General features: G+C 49.6%; 4 protein-coding genes across 6 annotated transcripts in view; 2 read left to right on the top strand and 2 right to left on the bottom strand.

The window, feature by feature from the left end:
- The first annotated feature begins 150 nt into the window (after positions 1-150).
- Positions 151-6,805, top strand: LOC118502607. The gene is made up of 4 exons (XM_036034972.1): positions 151-861; positions 1,075-2,312; positions 2,472-2,598; positions 2,659-6,805. The coding sequence occupies exons 1-4, from the start codon at positions 733-735 to the stop codon at positions 6,511-6,513; spliced, it is 5,349 nt and encodes a 1,782-aa protein (XP_035890865.1). The 5' UTR covers positions 151-732; the 3' UTR covers positions 6,514-6,805.
- A 1,399-nt stretch (positions 6,806-8,204) lies between these two features.
- Positions 8,205-10,264, bottom strand: LOC118502594. Of its 2 annotated transcripts, XM_036034948.1 has the most exons (5): positions 10,227-10,264; positions 9,971-10,082; positions 8,817-9,905; positions 8,554-8,756; positions 8,205-8,489 (listed from the first exon to the last, which is right to left on the bottom strand). In XM_036034948.1, the coding sequence occupies exons 1-5, from the start codon at positions 10,247-10,249 to the stop codon at positions 8,423-8,425; spliced, it is 1,494 nt and encodes a 497-aa protein (XP_035890841.1). In that variant the 5' UTR covers positions 10,250-10,264; the 3' UTR covers positions 8,205-8,422. The 2 variants fall into 2 exon arrangements, with proteins under 2 accessions (XP_035890841.1, XP_035890842.1); XM_036034949.1 differs by having other exon boundaries at positions 9,971-10,248.
- A 92-nt stretch (positions 10,265-10,356) lies between these two features.
- On the bottom strand, positions 10,357-13,095 carry LOC118502592 (EF-hand domain-containing protein 1-like). Its single transcript, XM_036034946.1, has 3 exons — positions 12,228-13,095; positions 11,951-12,135; positions 10,357-11,881 (listed from the first exon to the last, which is right to left on the bottom strand). The coding sequence occupies exons 1-3, from the start codon at positions 12,974-12,976 to the stop codon at positions 10,764-10,766; spliced, it is 2,052 nt and encodes a 683-aa protein (XP_035890839.1). The 5' UTR covers positions 12,977-13,095; the 3' UTR covers positions 10,357-10,763.
- The window catches only part of LOC118502591 (pseudouridine-metabolizing bifunctional protein C1861.05), a 209,565-nt gene continuing 203,216 nt past the window's right edge, over positions 10,357-16,705 (top strand). The window contains exons 1-5 of one of the 2 annotated variants that reach the window (XM_036034945.1): positions 10,670-10,753; positions 12,078-12,080; positions 14,740-14,880; positions 15,005-15,161; positions 16,013-16,378. In XM_036034945.1, the coding sequence (XP_035890838.1) occupies positions 14,792-14,880; positions 15,005-15,161; positions 16,013-16,378 (612 nt within the window). In that variant the 5' untranslated portion in view covers positions 10,670-10,753; positions 12,078-12,080; positions 14,740-14,791. Of the gene's footprint in view, positions 10,754-12,077; positions 12,081-14,739; positions 14,881-15,004; positions 15,162-16,012; positions 16,379-16,705 lie in introns of both variants that reach the window. The other variant, XM_036034944.1, reaches the window with a different exon arrangement.

The raw sequence follows: 16,705 nt of genomic DNA, 5'->3' as shown, positions 1-16,705 counted from the left end.
CAATATATATTTTTTTTAATTTTGATGATAAAACGGTAAAAATCGAAACGAGATTTCCTTTTCTGCCGTGTAAACGGGCCTTTATCACGGAAATTTCAAATGACAAATATACAGCAGCGCCTCTAGCGGCAAACCATGGAACGACGCCAGTTGTCAAGCGTCACTTTGAAGCAACGTTCATAACTGACGAACGTTTGGTCTTCTCATCGAGTGGGAATCAGTGTTTTTATCGTTTTTTTATCAGTTCCCACCGTTTTAAAGTGTTAATATTGTTAATTGTTTGTAACTGTACCTACACCCTGTTCGTTTAAATTGTAGTTCACCCGTTTTCTGGCATATTTTAGAGAAAAAAGCGCATCAAAACACGCATCTCCAGAGTGCTGTCAAAGAGAGGGTACCGCGAGTAGCAAGCAATGCCAACGTCACGCATACACTCTCAAACCGCGTTCCGTTGCGTTCCAAAACTGAATGCGAAGCGAACATGAAAAAAAGGACACACAGAAACAAGAGCAGCGTAAACATTTAGCAAGTGTGCCTGTTTCGAGGAGGAGAAGCATAAAGCATCGTATCTTTAGGAACGTCCTATCCGTAGCATGTGCGTGCATCGCCTAAGGTGTGTTAAAGCGTGTTTGAACTGAACCGTTGCTGCACATGCTTATCTTGTATCAGCGATCGTGAACGCGCAATTCGAGACAGCTGCGTGGTCTACGGACGGGGAAGAGAACGAGCATCATGTCTGTCGGCGTGACCGTGCACGATGTTGTTGAAATACCGTCGCCGATGGTGTCGAATCCGTTGGCCGATCTGGAAAATGTCCGCAAGATTGCCAACGAAAAGCTACGCATCCGTCGGCTGGTACAGGTACGTACGTTGCGCTGTGGGAAGCTTGTTCAGCAGCAGCAGCAGCAGCAGCAATAGGCACAAGCTGACCTCGATTTTAATGTTTGGGCACAATTTGATGGTGACGTAATTGTTAGTGGACTTCAGTGGGAACTGTTGTGGTCAAGCTGTGGTGTGAAATGTGTTAAAGTCGTACCCTAATCTTTATATCGCTCGTTTCCTGCCTTTCAATAGGTCCGCCAACAGTCCAAACAGCTAGCAGCAAAAGTGCGCCAAAATTATCAGCAGGCAAAGGAGAAAGAATTGGCCAAAATTGAGCAAACAAAGCGTGCAGAAATGAAGGCCTGGAAGCGGCAACACATTCGCACCCTGCAGGATGAATATGCACGCAACGTGTGTGAGGTTGGTGAAGCGCACCGCGCAGCCGAAGCCGCCGAGGAGTGTGCGGTTTGGTTTGAGGAGAAACGTGCCACTCAACAGGCGGTCGCGATGCAGCGAGGACGGGTGGCGGAAGCGCACGCAGCCCACGAACGGGACCGTAAGGAGGCACAGAAAGAAGCGAAGCGACGGAAAAAGCCATACGTACCATCGAAATCGATTGCCGTACAAGCATCCATTCCAGTCGTTGAACCACCGGCGGTGGACGTTGTGGATGCACGAAAAGATGCCATTCCACTTGAATGTGGATCGTCTACCGATCCCACACCTAGCCCGTACGAACACTTCCGGTCGAGTAGGCATCGTATGAACTTACACACGGTCCCCGAAACCGTTCTGTCCGACTCGGACGACGAACAGTACTGCCCAGGTAAAGAGAATGTCCCTGCAGCCGGGGGACATGAGTACAGTGCCACTGCCTTCACCTCTCCGAGCGACTTTCGACTGAACGTCGTAACGCCCCCATTACCGCCAAAGCCACAACGGCTACAACCATTCACCCAGATCACGGAACTGATCCAGCAGAGACGTCGACAACAACAACAATACCCCTTACACGATGCGACTCGACAACCGACCGATGTATACCGCGAACCTTACGCGACACAGAAAACGGTCCAGTTCGATGATATAAGTGATAATACACTTTCCTTTCCCACAAACTCAGTTTTGCCGAGTGACGAGCGTCCGTTCGCCCCGCACGTAGCGAACGAATCGCCACGAAAAGTTCCACCCCGAAAGATGGCCGAAAAACCAAGAATTGTTCCGACAGCACAACAGGGGAAGGGTGCTAACAGAGGTACGGTGGGAAGGGGAGTGGCCCCACCGGAATCCAGCTCGTCAGTAGTGTCGTACGCGGACGGTGTGTGTAGTACGAAGGTGCAATACTATGACTGTAACACAAAGTATCGCAAGGAGTACGATCAACCGGTTGGGTTTGTACAGCGCGAACAGTACCGTTCGGATGATCCGACCGGGATGGAGGAAGCGAATCGCTACGAACAGCTGCAACAGGAGCTGGCAAAGGCACGAAGGTATGCACTCTTTGGGTTATAAACGATTAATTTCTTCAACCAGAGAACGAACGGGCCTGGTTAGAAGATTTTCCGAAGAGAAGAACGTAATCTAGTCTTTAAATTGTCATAATAAGCCTTACTTAGGATACGCAAATAATACACTTATTTCTCTCACAGCGAACCTTCGGTGGACCGCACGAAGCCGGCGCTAGAAAAGCAACAAACGAGGAAAGATTATGAAAAGCTTTCGAAAGAATTGGACAACCTGACGCGTACGGAAAATAAGCTAAAAAGTTTAGCGGTTGTAAGTGAATGTGGGGCGAAGTTTAATTTAGCTTTGCTAATGAAACGTTTCTTTCTACAGCCCGCAAAAACTGTGCCTTCGGAAGCCACGCTGAAGCAGCAAGCGGCCACACGCCAACGGAAAGCGAACGAAGCGATCGAAAGCTTACTTCGACAGCGATCGCTCGTAACGTGTCCAGTTGTACAAATACCGACCGAACCACGCCATCATCCACCCGCCGTTCGACCATCGGTAGTAAATGTGGCGGAAATGAGAGCGCAACAGCAGGGCAAAGATGTTTCCACCGACAGCTGTGCCTCGATCGTGCTGGACACGTTCGAGCGTCCGGGCATTCCGTTGCCTCCGTCGGAAGCGAACGGTGGCGGGGAGGATAAAATAGAAAAGCTTAAGCAACTGTTGGACCAAATCAACGAGCAGCGACAAGCGCTTACGGAAGAGATCGCTCGCGAAAGGGTGGAACAAGCGACTAAATCGATGGCCAACGCGAAGGTTAACACAACCGCTGCCACCAAACTGGAAATCGAACGGCTCGAGCGCATGAAACGGCGGCAGGAAGAGTTGCTCGAACAGCAGCAACTGTTGCAGAAGCGTGAGCAAGAGGTAGAAGAGTTGGGGCGCCAGCTGGAGGAGAAGATGGCTGTGCTGCAGCGAAAGCAACAAAAGCAACAGCAGAAAGATGCGAAAAAAGCAACCACCAAACCGAAGGTGCACATCGAGACAAAGGGCCACAAAGGGACGATCGATGTGGACGTCGTTGAACCTTCGTCCGTCGGGAGCAGTATCAGCGAAACCAGCAAGGATTCGTACGAATCCGTCGCTGGACAAGCGCACGCTACACAACCTCCACCGGTAAAGATTATCATCACCGTAAACGATAAGGGAAAGGCTTCGTCGAAAGGTAAGCAGAAGGGTAAAGCCGCCAAGGAGAAGGAGCAGAAGACGGAAAGTGCAGTACAACAACCACCGGTAACGGTGGCGCAGGAACCCACCCGGACCGAGATCTTAAAGCCTCTCGCAAGCCGGAAGGATGCGGCAAAGGTGCCCAAGAGGAAGGTGATGGACTTTTCGCCGGGAAGTTCCTCCACAACGTCAACCATTTATCGGCCGTTGCCACCGAAGATTGGCAGTTTGAAGATTCTGCAGCGGGAAGCACCGGGAGCTGCGATCGCTCCCGACGACGGTTCCAAAGGAACGTCCGGGCAGAAGTATAACCTGCAGAAGAAAGGTGATGAGCGAAGCGTTGTTGCTAGCAGAAAGGACCGCATACCGAGCAACGATGCGACGAATCTGAACCCCAATCTGCTCAAGTACATTGTCCGCTTGCTCGGCATGTCACGGCAGTCGATCGATCAGCTTGGCGTAAGCTCGACGAGCGTTTCCACACCCAACGCATCGGTCGTGAACGTTAGCAGCAATAACGCCGGCGGTCAACCGGGTCCGCTTGCCCCGAACGAGGAGGAAAGCGAGCGCGCCACACGGTTGAGGAAGTTTATCGATGAAAATTACAACTTTCTGCAGGAAATCGACGAAACGCTGCGTCGCTCATCGACGGACCAGTCTACGCTGGGTAGCAGTGGCGAACGGAGTGGTCTGTCGGTGGATGCTGAAGTGAGCCGTGTGGAAGGCATATGGATGGAAACGCTACGTCGGCGAGAGCGGACGATGAAGAAGCAGCAAAGGAAAGCCCCTCCGGAGGGCATCGAAGAGCGGTCACGTGCGAAGGAAGAAGCGTCCAAAAAGCAAAGTGATAAAGCGAAACCCGTTCAACCGGCCGAACTGCGGGCTGCTCCTATTGAGCCGCCAGCAGTGCAACCACCACCGACACCGGTACAAGCACCGGCAGCAGCAGCAACGATAAAGGAAGGCTCTTTGAAATCCATTTTAAAATCCCCCAAACGGGACACGTCCGCCAAGGTGGCAAAGATCATTACACCCCAAGGCCACGTCGAGGTGATCAACTTGAGCGATCGCGAGGAACAAGAAATTCTGGAACGCTACTCCCAGCTGACGGAGCGCTGCAGCCAGCGCATCACGGAACTGTCCCAGATGATTAATCAGGTGCGCGAAGAGAAGCGTCGCCTGATCGAGGACAGTCTCTCATCGTTGGAGCAGCAAGAATCATCGACCAAGTACATGGATCTGCCCCCGACGATCAATCGTCCGACGGCAATTGCTGCCACACAGCCACCGAATGTTGTAGTGCCCTCACCACCACCGGCAGGACAGTCCGCTCCTAGTGTCGTTCCACCACCACCGGTCGGAGATGATCCGGTCAGTGAGGAGATTGACAACATTTTCTCCTCCAAGCAGATCGGGCTCAGTAAGGACAGCGGTATTGCAATGTCTCGCCCGCTGACGGCGTCCGACATACGGGAAAGTCCTTCCGAGGAAGGTAGCCAAGGGAAGGAACCGCTTCCGTTTGAACCATTCCTGAAAGACATTCCGAAGCCACCGCCGCCGGCTACTTCTTCGTCCGCTGGTGGGGCACAGCTAGAGGGTGGTGGTCCAGGTCCGAAAGCATCACTTCGCCGCAGCACCCCACCGGTTGCGATTGCCCGGTTCAGCCCACAGCTGCCGGATGAGCTTCCGATGCACGAGCTGTCCACGATCCCGGAAGTGGAAACACCGGCCCCGCCCGTAGCTACCTCGCGTGGGAACGATCTTTCCGCGGTGTCTGTAACGGCGGGAGAAAATACCAGCACGGCCGAGGTACTTGCGGAAGCTCGCAATCGATTGCTGCTCAATGAAGCGACCGTCCCTGACATTGGATACGATCGCTTTCCGAACTACGAGGAGTACGTGCGGAGTACAGCGTCCGGCACGGGAACGGGCACAGCGTCCTTCGTGCGCCTAGAGCTAGAGCAAACGGTGGAACCGAACGAAAAATCTACCTTAGGGCTAGACGTGACGGAAGAGCGTGAACCGGGCCGATTAGCGTACAGGAAATTCCCCGGCCAAGCACCAGCCTTCGATATAACGGAAGAAGGCGAAGCGACGCTACGGCAATCGTCATCATCGACCGGCCGGTCCACTGTGAACAAATCCGGTTCCGACACCTCGCTTCCCGATGTGGTGGCCGAACTGCGCAAGTGGAACATCATCGTCAAACCGTTCCACAACTCGCTGGACAACTCGAACCGATCGACTCCGCTCTCGGAAACGCAAGATGCGCAAGCACCAGCCCAGCTGCCTGCCGGGGACAAGCAGCCCCGTAATGCGGCAGCCGACCTGCAACCGTTGTCCGAATCGTTTGAGCGCGATCTGGAAAAGGCCGGATTTCGGTGGGCCTCGTCCATGCTGAAACGGTCCTCCCAGCTCGAACAGCACTCGAGCGGATCGTCACCCAGCTCGCTGGAAGCGAAGGTGATCGGTCCGAACGATGAAACCGTCGAAAATGCGGATACGGACAGGCTAGGTAAACCGCTCGATCTGGCCGAATTTATCACGCGCCAGCTGATGGTCCGTACCCAGTCGGATCTACAATCGAACTCGTCCCTTTCGTCCAGCTCGCACGGTGGTGGCTCACACAGCACGCTGTTACGGTCGCTGCTGAACTTGAGCCGGCTGGACAGCAGCAATTCCAACGCGAGTCCACTGCGCGAGCTGCTGATGCATACGCCAACGGATGGGAAAAGCATTCAGCGCACGTCTACACCGGTGGCCAGTAAATCGACCGCTAGCGGGAATAGCTTTAGGCCGGGCGGGCACGGTAATACCGATCCGACCGTCACGAATAATCGTACCGAGACCCAGGGACTGTTTTCGGGTGAATCGCGCCTATCGTCCGTACATTGGAGTTCGTCGTCGGGAAACTCATCTGACCGGCAGCAGGAACCACCGCAGCCCCATCGGCTGACCGTGCCTGATGTACGATTGGAACGACAGTCGTCCGTGTCGAACCGGGATGGAAAGTAAAAAGGAAAGGGGACATTTTTTTTAATGCAAAGTTTGGTTCAAAAACTGTTAATGTAGGGTAGCATCGATCTGACCCGTGAGCACTGTTAAGAACTGTTATAATGTATTAGCTGGAATGATTGGTTTTAAAATCTATTTATAGTGTTGCGATTCATTCTGTTACCGTTTAGAATGCATCTTGTTTTACGTTTTAAATAGGACGAATTATTAAAAGCGATCTTTCTTGCGAATAGTGACATAAACGATAATAAATAATATAGTGGAACGCACCTAGACAAAGTGTAGCAAAGTATTTGGAACCACTTTTTTGTTGGCTTTCTTTCATCTAATTTGAGCATAATTCTTTATTAAGGTCCTATATTTACAGTGCCTCAAACGCAAATCCGGACAATTTCGGAAAAGGCGCAATTGTACGGTACTACTAACCACTCACAAGTAATCGATTGGCAGGTCACCGAAATGGATAAGGAAGTGCAGAAATTCTGCTATTTATGGGTTTTTTTTATTCATAAAGAACGGCCTGGCCGTATTGCTTAAAGCTAAATTACAAATATTAGTACAATTCACGATGGTTTGGAGACATTTCCTTCTCCAAACCGTGAAAGGGCACCTTATCCCGGGTGAGCTCGGTTGATATATATCCGTCATCCAGTAGTCGTGGTAGTGTTGGTTGCGAGGTTCGGTATCGTAAGTGATCATCTCATCCCGTTTGTTTTGGGAAATGCCATCGTCAGTTTTCGGCGTGTCGAGATCCAGCGTTCTTCCATCCCTCTGTCTTGTCAGCATTGATTGACCGTTGCAACACGCCATTGCAACGGTGTAGCTTTTGGTCCTGGATCATCCAGGATATTCCGTCTATGCCATACCAAACCCCTCTATCATCGCACTCATTCATACATTCGTTCATTCAATCAGTCATATACCATCATACACACAAGCGAGATACAACACATATAACATACAAACAGTAGGAGTGGAAGGAAAGAAGGTAAGGTACTAAACTACAATACCGTTTGCTCGGCAGAACTCAAAAATAGTCCTCAGGTAGGCATCATCCTCGCCCCCCAGCAGATCTTGAATTGGAACGTTGGGCGTTCTGCCGATGTCCCGAACTGCGTCCAATAAGGAGGATCGTGCTGCCACGTACTCCAGACAAGACCATAGAATATGATCTATGTCATGGTATCCGAGGCCGCAGTCACATGTTTTGGAGTCGGCCCGTCCTATACGCTGGTGATACGCACCCAATGCGAAATGGTTAGACCTAAGCCTAGACATCATTCGAATGAACGCAGGATCTCCTGAGATGCCTCCTGGAACCAGGGCTACAAGCTAACTTGGGGAGTGATCGAATATAGAAACCTCCCAAGCTCATCTGTGTCCCACATACTCTGCCACCGAGCCATGCAGAGAGATTGTGGGGCACGCATGTGCTCTGCTATTTATGGTTAATTCGTCATAATTTTTTTCATTGATTTTTTTCAAAATTGAATGCGAGGACTACCATCGCTTTTCATTCTTGATGAACCACCTTAATGATGCTTTACATCTTTTAGAAGGGTGGGCCTAAATGTTTCTCTGGAGATATGTCCTGACCATTTGGATAGTGGTACGTAATTCATCTGTCTGGATTATAGGGATTATAGCCAATTTCTCCATGCAGAAAAGGCAGGCAAAGATATTAATGGAAGTGTTTTGCTATTTTTTTGCTTTTATTTGTCTCTTGGGCATCGACTATCAGTTCAGCTATTATTCCTGAAACGCTGTATGCGAAAAACGGCTTGAGCTATCAAAAATTGTCCAGGATTTCAATGTGTCCGAATTCCCGCTCGAAGCACTGTATGTAACGTCCTTATACACTTTTTGATTTGTTTTTAGATTTTAAAAACTCAAAGGTCACTACGAACCTTCAGTACTCCATCGCTACCGAGTACAGTATGAATGTCCCATTGTACGTGCCAGTGATCAGCCATTTTCTGTGGATATAAGAAAAGTTAAAGGGGGACGACTGAGCTTATGCATAAATTGCAGCTACATTACCCATTGGCAGACATTTTGATAAGGTTCGGGGAACCGGTCAAGGGTAAGGACGGTTCCACTGTGTCCACCTTTCCGCTTCCGATTCGATACAGCTCCAGCAGGCCATTCCCAGACGGGGAAAAGATGTACTCCGTATCGCTCGTACAAACGATGCGTGTTTTGAAGGGAAGCGGCATTTTGATGATGAGGGTCGGTGTAGAATTCTGTAAATAAAGTCATTTACAGCTTATTACAGCTAGTTGGAAGTCACCTGAAACACTTACGATACTATCAGTGATATCGTGGAACAACACCTCTCCCGTCAGATCGCAACTAACGAGCAGCTCCTGCCGGCGGTTTTCAATCTTCTGCAGACTTGTTACACTAAACGCATGACTCTTCAGCTCGATCGTGCCCGGCGAAAAGAAGTTCACCTTACCGGCACCGGTCGCTGTGGAGGACGAAGCGTTGACCACCGACGTGATTGCTCGCTCGGTCGTGGTTGCAACCCCAAGCGGAATCAATTGAGTGGTCGAACAGAGCAACAGCGAACCATCGTCACATCCGGCCACAAACTCAGTATTCGATGTGGCCAATATTTGTGTCAAAATGAGCGCTTTCCCGTTTCCCGCCGACGGAACGGTAAGCTTGAAAACTTTATCCTTTACGATCGATTTGCCAACACGCCAAAGGATGACCGCACCTTCGCTGTGTGCCGTGAGCAGCGCGTAGTCCGATTTGGACATTACGTTGTAGCGGGTCCAGGCCATATCGACCACCTTCCCGCAGTCGGTCGTTTCCGAATGGAGCTCGGCGAACGAGTTTCGTTCCTGCTTCAGATTCATCTCGTAGTGCCAGATGTAGACGTCCCCGGACACAGTTCCACCGGCAAACATGTCCCGATTGAATGGGTTCGTTTCGAGTGATTCTATGCATGCCTTCACCGGATTGCTACTCAACTCTACCCACTGTACGGATCCACCGTACCGATCTCGCTTGGGACTGAAAACGGTAACGGTCGAGGTGAAATGGTCACACCACGCATCGTGGATGGGACTACAGGCCACTACCAGCAGCGGCGCATCACGCGTCAATATGGAAAGCCATGCTGCAGCACCGACTCGGAAAACATTCGGCTCCTGCTTATCGCCCATATGGTCGGGAAGCAGTGGTCGAAGGGTTAGTTCCTGGTGACGACACACCCGGTAACGCTCGGTGGATTCGTACAAATTATCATTACAGTCAAATATTGGAGTCATTCCGTAGGACAACTCTTCCTCTACGATGGGCTGTACTCTGCGTATGAACGAGACCAGCTTGGAGTCATCGTAGGTGGCAAACTTCTTGCTTCTAGGTGCACTAATGGTCTGAGTCTGCAACGGAAAGGAAGGAATAGAACTACCCCAAACAAATATGTCACGATGAACAGGATACTTACAGCGGTTTCTTTCCGTTCCTTCGGTTCCGTAGCAGCATTGGCCAAGGTTGGAAATGGGCACGGATCTGTACCGGTATCTTTTTTGAGTGAAATTTTTGCCGATTGTTCGCTCCTAGAAGATTCAAACCCGATCGGCGGGTGGGATTTAAGTGTAAATTTTACATTTTCTGAATCCATCCCAACGGAAATCGCACGTAAATTACTGAAAGTACTGTGTTTATAAAATGGATTGCTCCGGTGTTTCCGAGCACGTTACCCCGGTTTGTTATGGACAACCATTCTCGTTGCTATGGTAACGGACAACGAGGGCATGGGCTGAAGCAACACCAGCGACATCTGTTGCATTTCGCATGCTGTAGAATGTATCAATAAATTTAGCGATTTTACTTAATACAGTGAATTTATATTGTAAAAACACATTGTTCCGAAATTGTAGATCAATTTCACTATGCGATGCTTCTCCATCGAGCTAAAATCAGCCATATTCAAATAAAATTCCGCTTCCAATATGGATCACCCTGTACGATGACATTTGGTTGACGTACGGCGGCGGATGGCTGTGTGTACGTGCTTTGCTCGATGCCGGCACAAAATGTAAACAAACAGTGTACGTGAACAGCTGACGCGAAGTAGCTGCGTGTGCGCGGATTCGGAGTGTATGTGTCGGTAGTGTGCGCGTGTGGTTAGTGTTCTGTGTGTGTGTATGTGCGCGAATTATCCTTTCAAATATCCTTGTAGTTCGTTGCAATATTCTACACCAGCTTCCGAGCGACCATCCTAAAGGTAATTCCGTTCAGCAGTCATCTTGAAATCGTACCGTTTTCGAACCCTTTTTCGTTCCGTGTGTTGGGGAACCCTGTGGTGAGAATGGTTGATCTTCCGGCACACGGTACGCCTGGATGGCTAGTTCATCCGGTTCGTTCGTGTGGTACGCCTTTCGCAGTTCTTCATCGGGAATGATGGGATGCGGGCAAGGATGGCCAGTAGCATCGGGTGTGGGATGAACTGTAGTATCCGTAGTGTGCGGGACAGGTGAACCACGTGCTGGTGACGATACCGGCAATGGTGAGGGTGCTTTCGGGTCGGCTATATCAAATCCGGTCAGCCGTTTCTGTACTTCATCCTGATCAGTTGCTTCACCGTTTGGAGATGATGCGTCCAGCTTTTTGTACTCTTCCTCAGTTGCCTGCCGTAGATCGTCTTTAAGGTGTCCTTCGGACAGCAGATAATTGCGCACACTATCGATTGCCATTGAGGAAAATATTTCCGGATGCGCCTGCATGTACCGGTACACGTACAGGTCTGCACTGACAATTTTAAACCGATGCGCAAACACCACCACAATCGCACCGATGTAGAAATCCTTCGCCGTGTAGTACTCCGGCTCGTCGGGATTGCAACCGGGCAGCCAAACTTTGCGTGGCGATAGGAACCGTCCTCCCCGTATACCCGAATTGTCTATCGAAGATTCCATGATGGTAATGGTACCGTCCGCAAGCGACAGGCTCAGCACAAATTTGCGTATCTTGTCCTCGGGATGGGCAGTATCCAGAACGCACCCGTACCGGAGGAATTTGTTTACGTTCACCAAGTACGTGATGACGTCTTTTTTCGGACTCTTCGGTACGAGACTGTGGTACGAGGCAAGCGAATCTTCGGGTGTACCGAGACCGAGGTAGCTCGGCACCTCTAACCGTGGGGCACGTTTGGGCGAGCTGTCCAACCGCACCCGGTCCGGTTGGACGAGCTTGAGTGCCTTTTCGTAGTAGCAACGGGTGAACCCATCACAGTCCAGCAGCAGGAACTTGCGTCCATACACAAAGATGGTGGTGCCGACGATCAGATCCTTGGGGGAATAGTATTCCGACACCTCGGCATCACTTTTCTCGAGAAAAATGGAGGGATGAGAAACTGTGAAAAGCGACATCAAGGGTAATGATTAGTAGACGGTTGTGGTGTAATGCGATGCTCTTAAATTACCTGGATTTTCTTTCCAGTTCTTGGGCAGTTTTTGCTTGCGAAGTAGCATCGGGAAATAGTCCCGTCCCTCCTGATTTTCCTTAAGCTCTTTTATGGATACGGTATCATCTTCAAGATAATAGAACAGTTTGTACGTCATCAGTTCGCCACCTTCGCGGTCCCGTTCATCCAATACACAATCGAAGCTAGAATGAGAATAAAATTGATAAAATGTTGCAACCGCAAACCACACTGATAACCAACAGTCTTCGCTGGGCGATAAGATACTGGTACTTACTGCAGCACTTTCCCCTGATACTCGAGATACTTGCGCAGCTTATCGTCCGGCACTGGGTACATTTTGTGATGCCGGAACGTTTGCCGCTGGCTGATCGAGCGCTCGTTCATGGCCGGATCCGGTGGCAGCAGTTCGATCTCGTTCAGCTCTATCCCGTTGCTCAGCAGAAACTCTTTCGTGTACGCATCGCAATCGGTAATGTGGAAAACGTAACCGTGCATTTCCACATCGATACCGATGTTTAGGTCCTTCCAGTGGTAAAATTCTTCCCGGTTCACATTTTTCAGCTTCTTGCCCCGGCGCACTAGCCGACCCTGCGGATAGCCACAGTTTTCGATGGTCGGCTCCAGCACCGTCATCGTGTCATCCTCGAGGAAGTACAGTATGTGCACGTACCGGATGCGGTACGTTTCGGTCGCCGACTCGGGGACCGCTTGCCGGAAGAACGCATTGAACTTGAGCGTTTTCTGATCGTACAGTACAAAGTGTGGCCGGTAGGGTTTCACCGGAAGGTGGCGTACCCGGCCGTACGTCAGGATAGGGTCGTACAGAACCGTGTTGTTTCCGCCGCCATTCGGCTCGGGACAGAATTGAATCGAATCTTCATTCAACCGTTCACCACCGAGACCACACTCGGGTCGTACCGGGATCGGATAGCCATTGATGTACTTGAAGCTCTGCGGTACATGATGCTTTTGTCGCAAGCGGTTAGCAAAATCGTTACCCGGTAGCTTCGGCAATCCTTCCATACTATGTTCGTCTTCGTTTTTTCCCAAGGAAGATGTAGATTTTCTAAACCAATTTACTTTAATAAAAACAAAGATGCTTAATGGGAAAAAAATTTAAACTGTTTTGTGAAACGCGCACGTCGAACGTTGTGTTTTGTACCAAAGGGTGCTCCTTTTTTGCGTTGTTCAACAAATAAACTCGACCGCCGTTCCTATGGAGAACGGCTGCCATCGTGACGATCGAGGGAGCCTGTGCATTAGGGAGGAGCAGTGCGCATGTTCCTTTTGCCACACCTGTTGCCTTGTTCTGTGGAAGAAAACTGAAACAGACTGAAGTGGGTTTTATTTGAATCTTTTCTCTATTTAGTTATAGAATGTAGTTTAATTTCGCGGTCCGATGGCGGAGGCGATAACGGCGCCGGTCTTTATACGACAGGACCGGGGTTCTAATCCCATCCAAGACTGCCTTCCCCGTGCATAGGACTGAGGTACTTTACTACGGGTAAAATTAAGTCGCAGAAAGCCAGAAATGGCAGGCCGAGATTTCTCGAGGTTGTAGTGCCAAGGAAGAAGAAGAGAAGTTTAATTTCATTGGCTGTTTAGTTAAATTAAACATATTCAAGGTTAATGCCTTCATTTTTGTCAAAGTAATATTCAATTCTTTTAATCTGGAATCTTGAGATCCGACATCTTGGGAACCGGGATATTGTATCATTGGGACCGGGAACTTATATCTTTGGATGTGGGATCTTGGGACCATCATGCAATATAGCATCATGTAAGGCGGCAAGATCTGAATGTTGCGCATAAGTTACCACCAAAAGCCTCACTGAATTTTACAGAACAGTATACTTGAAAGAAGACTCTTCTGCATATTCCCTATAGTTTGCGTACCACCTGAGTTGCGTATTTCTGTCAATTAACTAGTATCAATAGTTAAGAAGGGAAAATAGACAGATAAAACGAAATCTTCATCTTCTTCATCTTCTCTTCATCCTTGAAGGATTCTGGCCTGTCAACGCTGGGTAACTTAACTAGAATCTCTGTAGCGAATCTGTGGGCGGAGTAAGCGGTCTCCCAAGCGTCCTGTTAACTGTCCTTTTACACTGTCGTATAAAATATTGGATTATGTAATATCCCGTCGTCGCTTCTTGAGATGCCGTGCATACGGCGAAGAAGATTCTTGTCCAAACGGGCATATGCAAATTATACAAAACTGGTTGTCCGTAGCCATCTCTGGTAGGCCATGATATCGTTGCCATACGCTGTCATGCAAGATGGCTTGAGACAAGCTTGGCCAAATCAGTACAGAAGTAGATAGCTTGCAGAGCGGACGTATTGCAGACAGCAGACCACAAAACATAAAGATCAGTTGGCCATTTCCACTCAATGGCTCGTCCGGATCGTTCCCCGGTAGTGGTGTCAGTAAGTCTAGTGAGTCATCATATAGCCGGCATGACCTAGTAGGTCGTTAAGCTAATAAGAAGAATCACAGAGAAGGACCGGCGAATTGTGACCGCGTCTTCCTGGGAAAATTTTTGCCCATGACCTCAGCAGCATTCCATTCTTTCTGGAGACAAGATGGCGGATGGATGAAACTCTCCTAGAGGCTTCTGGCCTACTGGCTGATTCAGTGAGAACATGGCATCCGTTTAAGAAACCCGTTTTGTTATGTAACTATCAAATTCTTCATTACGTAACATCAAATTAGAAACAGTGAAATCTTTTTTTTCTCTGCGATAATTCACCAACAATAACATTTTTGTGTTTTTTTTTCGTTACAGTTCTCTATTTTGAATTCAGTCAAAGAGCGTGCTCAAATATTGACCGGCAACAATGTTACGTCTACCAGCCACCATGTTCTGCCGTCTGCCCCGAGGTTATTGTACCAGCAAACGCGCAATCGCATCCAACCGTCGTATCAGGTAAAACTGAAAATAAATATATCGCCATCCTTCCCACAAATGAACTAACGAACGCTTTACGCTCTTTTCGTGTCGCGTTACCGCCGTTCTGGTCACACGCACAAAAAAAAACTTACGAAAATAGCCCGTCCTTGATCGACATCGCACCGGAAGTGCGGGAAACCCTCCGGCACACGCCACAGCTGGTAGTGGCATTAGAATCAACCATCATTACCCACGGAATGCCGTACCCGGCAAATCTCGACACGGCCCTTGAGGTGGAACAGATCGTACGGCAGCAGGTAGGTGACAAACTGCACGCAACTGTACGCTAGCTGGGGTGGTAAATGCATACACCGGTGGCGTTCTTTTTGGAACTGCAGCAATTAGCACATCTCCCGGTGGATACAGCATCGTCCTAAACGACGGACCACATGCTGTCGCAAGTGTTGTATTTTTTTTGTTCATTGATATTAGAGCTTCAGAGACTCTATGCGACTGTTAAAGCACTGCACATGTAGGACTGCAATTTTGGGTTACTAACTGAGTTTTAACTACTGGCTGCAACCGCAAACCGCACGTTCCTCACTGACCGCATTGCACAAGAGCGTGGTTTGGAAGTGCACGGGGAGCACGGGTATAGTTTGCGGTTGTCTGTGAGGGGCAATACTACCAGTGGCTGCAGTGGACAGAGTACAGCTGAAAACCTTAAACGGTACAGTGACGCCAAAAGGAAGATGTACATGTACATTTCCAGCACGGGAGCAGAGATTTCGGTTGGCGAGTGCACTTTCTGCTTCCAAACCACAGGATTCAATTAAAACCAAATTTCACCATCAACTGCAGAAGCGCACGACGCCGGGGTTTTGAACGGGTAGTACAGCCTTGAGCATGATGCTCCAACGGACAGGGGCATAAAGGATGATAAAATATAGTCTCTCTGTGTGTGTGTGTGCGTCCGCACTGGTGACGGTAATAGGATGTCGTCCTCCATGGATCAAGGATTAACGATGGCCGACTTTAACAAGCTCTCCTTAATGCCTAGCTGTCCCTGTCGGACGAAGCACGGTCGCATTACCCTTGCGAATTTAAACGCCGTACACTGCCGTGTGCCTGTGTGTTCTTATTAAAAGGTATAATTCTCCATTTGCAGGGTGCAGTTCCCGCCACGATAGCGATTGTCGGTGGCCGGATCAAGGTGGGCCTTGGAGCGGATCAGTTGCGGTTGCTGGCCCGCACCGATAGTGGCGCACAGACGCTGAAAACGTCCCGCCGGGATATGGCGTACGTGATGGCGACCGGTCGAAACGGTGGTACGACGGTAGCGGGCACACTGCTCGTAGCCGACGCCGTCGGTATACGGATCTTTGCGACCGGTGGAATTGGCGGTGTGCATCGCGAAGGCGAACGAACGATGGATGTTTCGGCGGACCTGATCGAGCTGGGCAGGTGCCCGGTAGCGGTCGTATCGAGCGGCGTTAAGTCAATCCTGGACATACCGCGAACGCTGGAATATCTGGTAAGTGTGAACTGGGGAGCTTTGCCTACAGAGGCATGATTTATAGTTACGCGATGGATGCGCCAGGATAGAAGAACCCCCCCGGATGTACATTTCCCGTAGGACTATTTAACGTCATCTTACTGCAGGTGTTCGTTCGAGCCTCCTGGGTGCTGGATGAATAAATCTTCTACACAGAGAGCGCTTTCGATGGGCAGACTATTATCGTAATTGATAATTTATGATTTATTACTTTGTGGCACTGTACTTTGTGGCGATTAAAAGAGAGGCATCGAAACAGAGACGCTATCGAAATGCTACCGAGGCTCATTGATTTTCTATAACCAA

Source organism: Anopheles stephensi, chromosome 2, assembly GCF_013141755.1.
Source record: "Anopheles stephensi strain Indian chromosome 2, UCI_ANSTEP_V1.0, whole genome shotgun sequence".
Classification (NCBI taxonomy): Eukaryota; Metazoa; Arthropoda; class Insecta; order Diptera; family Culicidae; genus Anopheles; species Anopheles stephensi.
The sequence above is the reverse complement of the archived record's forward strand: the minus strand, read 5'-3'. Positions and strand labels throughout refer to the sequence as shown.